Source organism: Nuphar pumila, chromosome 2, assembly GCF_984573655.1.
Source record: "Nuphar pumila chromosome 2, dmNupPumi1.hap1.1, whole genome shotgun sequence".
NCBI classification, from domain to species: domain Eukaryota; kingdom Viridiplantae; phylum Streptophyta; class Magnoliopsida; order Nymphaeales; family Nymphaeaceae; genus Nuphar; species Nuphar pumila.
The window spans coordinates 66852267-66859507 of record NC_143250.1 but is presented as its reverse complement, the minus strand read 5'-3'; the positions used below and the strand labels follow the sequence as shown (position 1 = coordinate 66859507).

The 7241-nt window shown below is 36.4% G+C and overlaps 1 protein-coding gene across 1 annotated transcript; it reads left to right on the top strand.

Annotated features, from left to right (window-relative positions):
- The first annotated feature begins 275 nt into the window (after window positions 1-275).
- LOC149845649 (putative RNA methyltransferase At5g51130) lies at window positions 276-6026 on the top strand. The gene is made up of 8 exons (XM_089997693.1): window positions 276-378; window positions 453-575; window positions 928-975; window positions 2213-2453; window positions 2603-2690; window positions 2864-2929; window positions 5563-5631; window positions 5762-6026. Exons 4-8 carry the CDS (start codon window positions 2224-2226, stop codon window positions 5960-5962), a joined length of 654 nt encoding a protein of 217 aa, XP_089853819.1. The 5' UTR covers window positions 276-378; window positions 453-575; window positions 928-975; window positions 2213-2223; the 3' UTR covers window positions 5963-6026.
- The last annotated feature ends 1215 nt before the right edge of the window (window positions 6027-7241 follow it).

The window sequence follows — 7241 nt, the reverse complement described above, 5'->3', positions numbered from 1 at the left end:
TATTCTTGACGTGGTCGTTGAAGGCTGCTTCTGCACAACTCTGATGAAGAGGCATGTGAGGTCCCTTGAGGGCCTAGATCCCCCAAGTGTGAAAGACCTAAGCTTATGTCATATTTGTGAATGACGTTTCTGGAAGGGATTGGTTGCTTCTACTGTTATTTTCTGTGGCTTTAGGTCTAATGAAGAGAAGTGTAAGCTCTTGGTTTTCAATGTCGATGACTCGTTTAGGGAAGCAGTGAGAGCATGTTCGGGTGTGTGAGGAATGACCTGCCCATGGAATACTTGGGATTATTGCTACTGAAGGGATCGAGAAATGCTTCTTTATGGAGAAGGCTGAAGAGAGTTTGGCGGACATGCTTCAGAAATGGAAAGGCATGGGTATGTTAACACTGATTAGACATGTCCTATCTTCCATTCCCTCTTTTCTGATGATTCTCATATATCTTTGGCAGAAGGTTGAAAGGTATTCAGTGCACACACAAGTTTAGGGGTTTTCTGTGCAAGGGAACGAGGGAGGTGGGTGACATTTCTTTAATGTCATGGAAGCTGGTTTCCCTGAAGTCACTCTCTGTAAGGTATCAGAATAGAAAAACCACGAGCTGCTGCTCATGAAAACTAAGTGTCTTGGAAAAAAACTCTTGCAGATAGTCAATTTAGATGACTTTGCCCTAGTAAGTCACGTCTGTAATCGCTAGAATATGAGAACTACCGTGTGAACCGCCTTTTCATGAACTTTTTGTTCTTTTCTCTCAAATCTAATCGTACATATGCGATCTACATGCTTGGTTTTATGGTGCTTAGCTTTTGAATATTTTTCCTGAGATAAATTTGTTAGCTTGTACACAATCTACTAGCCATGATTATTCATGCATTTCTAATATTTTTGGAAGTTAAAAGTTAATGGTTGGGTTCTCTCTTTATGTGCAGCAAAGAAGTTCTCTTGTCGAAGTATTCTTGGAATAGATATTGATGATAGTAAGTTCCTTGAAATTTATTCTTTTTCTAATAGCAATTTTATACACGATACTATGATTATTCAGATGTCTTGATTAGCAAGACATGCTTATTTTGATTCTTCACATGGTTTTACCTCTCTAAACTACCTTTGGGTGTGTTTTGTTACTCATTTATTGCATATTGAGTTATCATTACTGTCACACAGTCAATGTGCAGGAAAATTGAAAACGATACATAAAAGAGCTTTGTTGAATGTTAATATAAGCAGCATACTATGATCTTGTTGCATATGTACAAAAAATAGTGATTAGATTTTGATGAAAGCTACTTCAAGTTTGGGAAAATTTTCTATAAGATGCCGGTTTTCTGCTATTATGCAATTTATCCTTGAACTATATCTTGGTCTATTTCTTGAAACCTAATCACATGTGCTTGTGCAAGAAATATATATTTTATTGTGCATTTTAGAGATTGGTGTTTTACAGGGTCTCAAATCTCAATTTGTTTTGGTCTTAAAGGTTTTTTGATCTTTTATTCATTTCATGGTTTTATAATGTAGTTGTAGGACTTGGTGTAATAGTGTGATTTCTTGGGGTTGGCATCTAAACCTTTTCCATCCTATGGAACCATGATTGTTAAATGTATCATATTGGGAAGAATCTCTGAAATAAAACTTCGTGGTGGTCTAAGTTAGTTACGTTTTTTCGCAAAACATGTGATAAGGTTTTGCTGAATTAAAAAGCTCAGTTAGGCTTTGTTCAAGACTGTACTTGTGTCTTGGCCTCTTGGGTTGGCCTTTGTAATTACCTGACGTAGGTTTCACTATCATTTAATATCATTGTAAATACTTAATTTTAAACTTTTGCAATTTCTTAATTGAAATGTTACAAGGATATGGCTACAAGTTGTGGGATACTGCTATCTTTGTGAGCCTCTTCATTGTCAATAATTTGTAGTACTACAGGTGTGAAAATGGAGGATCCATTCAATATTAACAATGGATTGACTCCATTTTTATGTCTTCTTTATCTCTTTTTTTTTCTTTTGATTTTATTTATTTGTATACTGTGGCTGCTTTAGAATTGTTTGCTTTGCTCTTTTTGGCAATCACAAATTTTTAGCATGTTGTGCTGTAAGGAAAAAAATGTTTTTTTCTTTTTAATGTTAATTTGGAGTTACTGTTGAAAGTATAGTCAATGTTGCATGATGGCAGCTCATATGCTTTCTATCTGAACATGGTGTCTCGCTTTCTTAGGTTTAGTGCAGATGGCACGTCGCAACCTCAAAAGGATGGCATCAAAGGTGGATGCGCTTCCAAAATATACAAATGACTCACATCAGCTTCTCAGTGATTCAGTTGATGAGAGAAGAATGCATCTTCCAAAAGCGCCATCCACTTCCGGGGGAAGGGATTTGATAGAAAGAGTGGCATTTGCAACAGAATTTTTTTTAGAGGATTTCTATTCTTACAGAGAAAAATATGACACCATTCTTTGGTAAGTGCATGTTGGTAACTGTTGCTATTGTGTGTTTAAATGTCCTGCTGACATTATTTCCTGCTGCCTATTGAAAAGTTAGCTTTGTTGTTTGGCCATGCATTGTCTGGATAGATGGTAACAATTTTTTTTTCATTTTCTAATTTCAGTTTGAGTGTGACAAAATGGATTCATCTGAATTGGGGTGACGATGGGTTGATTACGTTATTTTCCAAGATATGGCAATTACTTCGACCGGTATATGGCTTTTTATTCTCTGAATAGTTTTTGTTCAAAAATTCTCTGGTTAATGATGAAAGCATCTTAAGTACATAAATTATGAAAAACTGGTGCTTTAGAAGTGACATATGGTTGCTTTGTTTCTTTTGGTGTTCAAGTGATGGTGAGAGGATTTGTTTTATTGCTATCAGGGTGGCATTCTTTTGTTGGAGCCACAACCTTGGAAGTCGTATGAGAGCAAACATCGTGTATCTCAGGTAGATTCATTTCCTTATAATTTTGTGCTTTTCCTGTTGTATTTTTTGCAGCTGCATTGATCTGGTCGTCTGTTGACTCAAATGAGTTCTCAAAAGGAAACAGATTTTTATGATTTGAATATATACTTTTCAACAAGGGATAATTTCCTTATATTTGTATTTCATTTGCATGGAATTTTATTCGTGCTTTTAATCTTATTATAGGATTGTGAAAGCCTAGCAACTTAGTTCTCCATTCACATTGTGGCAGCAAGAGTACTTAGTGATCAGTATTGACTAGCCAAAATCATCATCGTCATCATGTCATCAATAATCATTGCCCAATCCACGGGGTTTGGCTTTATGCATTGTGAGTTTGATTTGCCCATTCATTCCTATGTAGTGCTGAAATGTATGTTGTTCTGCACTCTTCCTTGTCTATGCATACTTCTTCTTGAAGCCTTGACTAATACCCCGTTTCATAGTTTCCACGATCTGCATTGTTCTCTTTCATATTAGAGTTGTGTCATGTCTGAATTTTACATGCCCAAACCCCCTTTAATTACATTCATTGAGTTTTGTTTGACGGCAACACTCTCAACCCTTGTCTAATATACTCATTTTGATGTTATTAGTCTTTCTTATTGTAGATATATACTTTAGCATACGACCTTAAATCTTAGCGGAGAACAATTTGGATCACAACCATATGCAGTCTCTCATTTTGTTACTTCTATAGACCAATACTTAGCAGGGCAACATATGACAGTTAAATCTTGTTGCAATCTTATAAGCAAGAATTATTTGTTTAATTATGTTAAACAAAATACAGTTACACACACATATTGTTTATGACATCTAGCAGATGTTAAGTTCATGACATTGTTTGAAACATCATGGTGTTTCTTTACACTAGCTGTCACTGCCAAGGGTAGTTTTGTAAATTTAGAAAAATAAACCAAATGCTTGAAATCTTAAGATACAATATTTAAATGTGCTGTGTATTTATTTATGAAATTATTTTTGTTTCCCTTAGTGGTTGCAATTAATGAATAAGAGTTACCATGGTATTGTGATCTCGTTAGAGACAAAAATCTCGTTAGTTTTGTCCGTGTGCTCTATAGAGGATGGTGGTATGCCTAGTTAATTCCTTCCATTGCAGGTGTTATTGAGCAGTTTATGCACTGTAGCATATACAACTGTTATAGTTCCTACTAACATTGTCAATTATTAAGGGGATAGTTAACAACAGAGCTACGAGAAGCTTCTTAGCTAGGTGTGAAGCGCACTTCACGAAAACTCGCTTCGGAAGCCCAATACTTCTAGCTTCAGAAACTTCATGGGAATCTTGATTCCCTCACGCATCTTCTATGCTTTCCACACGCATGGTCTATGTTTCCTATATACTTTTCTCACGTTTCTTTTCATGTTTTTCATGTATTTTCTCTCACGCTTCTACTTACTTCCCATGCACTCTCTAAATTGTTAACCATCATTGTTAGATTTTAACAAAAAATTAACTCTTTTACTGAAAAATCATGAAATATATGAATGATCAATTTTATTTTAGTTTTTATTTGTTTCTTGTTTGATTCTTATTCAGTTACCATATTGCTTCGTTTTTTTATTCATATTTCACTTTCAAAATGATACTTTGCTTCCCGCTTCCTATAAATTTTAAAATGCCTCGCTTTCGCTTCCTAGTTTGGCAACCTTGGTTAACAATATCATGGTTGATTTGTGTTGATTTCTGTGATATTGTAATATATCACATAGGGCAGTAGTTCATTGTTGTGTATCATCATCATTACCCTTCTCACATCTAATTCCTATTGGAAAATGGTCGTACTTTTCTAACAAGAATCAATCTTAATTCTCAAGTATACTCTCTAGCTAGTTGATCATTGCTAGTGAATAGACTCTAGGTAGATGTATTCAGGCTGTTCCATGCAATGCAGTTTGTCCATTGGTGTTGTAACCCGTGGTTAGATCAATAAAAGGAAGTTGGTGAATAAAACTCAACATTGATAACGGCAACACTTCTTTGTTAGGATGATTGTAGAGACTATTTGTTTATGCTTCATTTTCAGTAATTGGAGTTTTAAAATTTTTATTAGTTTATCTGCCAATTATTATCAGTACTTCATGTATAATTTGGCTTTTGAAAAAAAAACAGTCAGCATAATCTTTGATGCAGAGTAGGAACGCTTTCAACTCAGATGATCCTTTTGCTTTGTTCTTTGATTCGGGGTTGAACGCTTTCAACGAAGATGATCCTTTTGCTTTGTCTATGTTTACTAAAGGGATGGGATATAGAGCATTATATGGATATCAAGCATTTTATTTACGATGTTTTTTGCTCATTTTCTTTTCCAATTGTAATACCCAGTTATAGGTTTAGTTTTTGAACTGGACTATTTGCATTCACCATGAAATATACATGTTCATTGTTTATCCCCACATCTAACGTTCCCAAGAGTGCGTGGTCTTCCCTTCTACCATTATCTCTTTATTACTTATTTTTCAGATTCTTCACTGTGGTAAAAGAAATATAAAAAAGGAAAACAACTTGCACTTCACCTTTAGCCTTTGGAGGATAAAATTTCACTGGAAATGAGGTTGTGGGAAAATGAATTTTATATATTCTTTTGCAGATCTCGTTGTCAAATTTTGATGCAATAAGATTCACCCCGGATCTCTTTCCTGATATTATTCTTGACAAGGTAAACGTTACTGATCAGTTCTTGTATATGTTGATTTCTTTGAAATGCTATTCTGAATTTTAATTCAAATGGTTGCTTTCAACTGTAGGATTAAGTATAACTACATGATTCTGATGTTTTATTCCAGCAGATAGGTTTCAGGACAGTGGAGAGTATTACCAACAACTTCCTGGTACGGTTGCAGGATTCAACAGGCCAATTTATGTTTACACCAAGTGATTGTCGTGTAAAACAGTGCGAAATACCCAACCCTCCTTTATGTAAATGCAAAAGTTTTGTTGATTTCCCATTCATAATATCAGTTGAGGGGATATTTAGAAAAGGTGTTTAATTTTATTCATCACATTACTCTTGTAATCATTATTGCTTAAAGGAAAAGGTTTCAGATTATTTGAGTCATCTTTTGTTGGTGGAGGCTAGTGTAACCACATGGAGATGCCGACTTGTCAGCCAATGTATCTCTTGTTATATAACCTCTCCCCCTCTCTCTCTCTCTCTCACACACACACACACACACACACAGGTATCTATCTATTAGTTAATTTTGGGTACATTCTTATCTTTCATATTTTAAATTTTTTTGGGTAAATCTAGCTGTAAATGTGTGATCTACGTCTTATTTTATTGTATCGGCTTTTAGATTGCTGGATTCAAAAATTAAGGGACACCGAAATTTCTCAATTTAAAAAGCATGGTATTTTTATCAAAATATACAATCCAAGGGTCGATCCATCTAAAGTGCTCGAGCTGTGTTTTCTCCCTCTGCTGTTTGGCGGTTAATCTAGGTTGTGATGGGAGGTGTTTGATTGATGGTTGTTCCCTCGCTTGGGGTTGAGTGATTCTTTAGGGCTTGTTTGATGGAGCATCCCGCTGGACGAAAAACCTAAAAAGAATGTTGGGTGTCCAACAAACGTTGGATGTGCAGAATGCTGTCCGCTGCATCCATATTGAGGTGAAAATTTTGTTTCACCTTCTGTTGCAAAAATAACAGGAACGGTGGGAACCAAAAAAAAATATTATATGCACGTCTCTCGCTCTCCCTTTAGGAAGGCAGCAGCTGGGGTTTCAGACGGAGAAGAGGAGGGGCTGGTTCCTGCCAACAAGAGGCACGATCCCTCCAGAAATCTACACCCGCCTGCTCGTGGAATCTCTCTGCATCCAACATTGCTACATCGTCTGGCTGTTGGGGTTCTGCTCGAACCAGGAGACCAACCTCCTTGGTGTACGAGTACATGCCCAACGGGATCTTCGTTGGAGACGTTAGTCACTAATCCCCTCCCCTTCTCCCCAAACTAAGCACCCCTTAGTTATTTTCATCTCTGCCGGCCTCTGTCACAGTTGGAATCTTGCATAGCGTTTTTTTTTTGTGTGTGTGCTTTTTATCTTGATTCTCAGAGGGTATAGGTGAGGTTTAGTCGGTGGGTGGAAGGAGGAACTAGTTCGGTGTTTTTGGATGCGCCCACTAATTTTTTGAAAAAATTAGGATGAGTTGGGAAGTTGGGTTGTTGAGTGCCGATTCCTGGCTTATCTTACTTTTCTGGGATCGAAAAGTCAGATTATTGAACTCGGGGATCGAGTGGAAGTGTTGGGGTTGTTTCACAGATCATGGG

What these genes read in the sequence shown, in the direction of transcription:
- LOC149845649 (XM_089997693.1), top strand. Translation starts at nt 2,224, where the DNA reads ATGGCACGTCGCAACCTCAAAAGGATGGCATCAAAGGTGGATGCGCTT. An exon ending in AAATATGACACCATTCTTTG is followed by an intron (nt 2,454 to 2,602) that starts GTAAGTGCATGT and finishes TTCTAATTTCAG; the next exon opens with TTTGAGTGTGACAAAATGGA. An exon ending in TATGGCAATTACTTCGACCG is followed by an intron (nt 2,691 to 2,863) that starts GTATATGGCTTT and finishes TATTGCTATCAG; the next exon opens with GGTGGCATTCTTTTGTTGGA.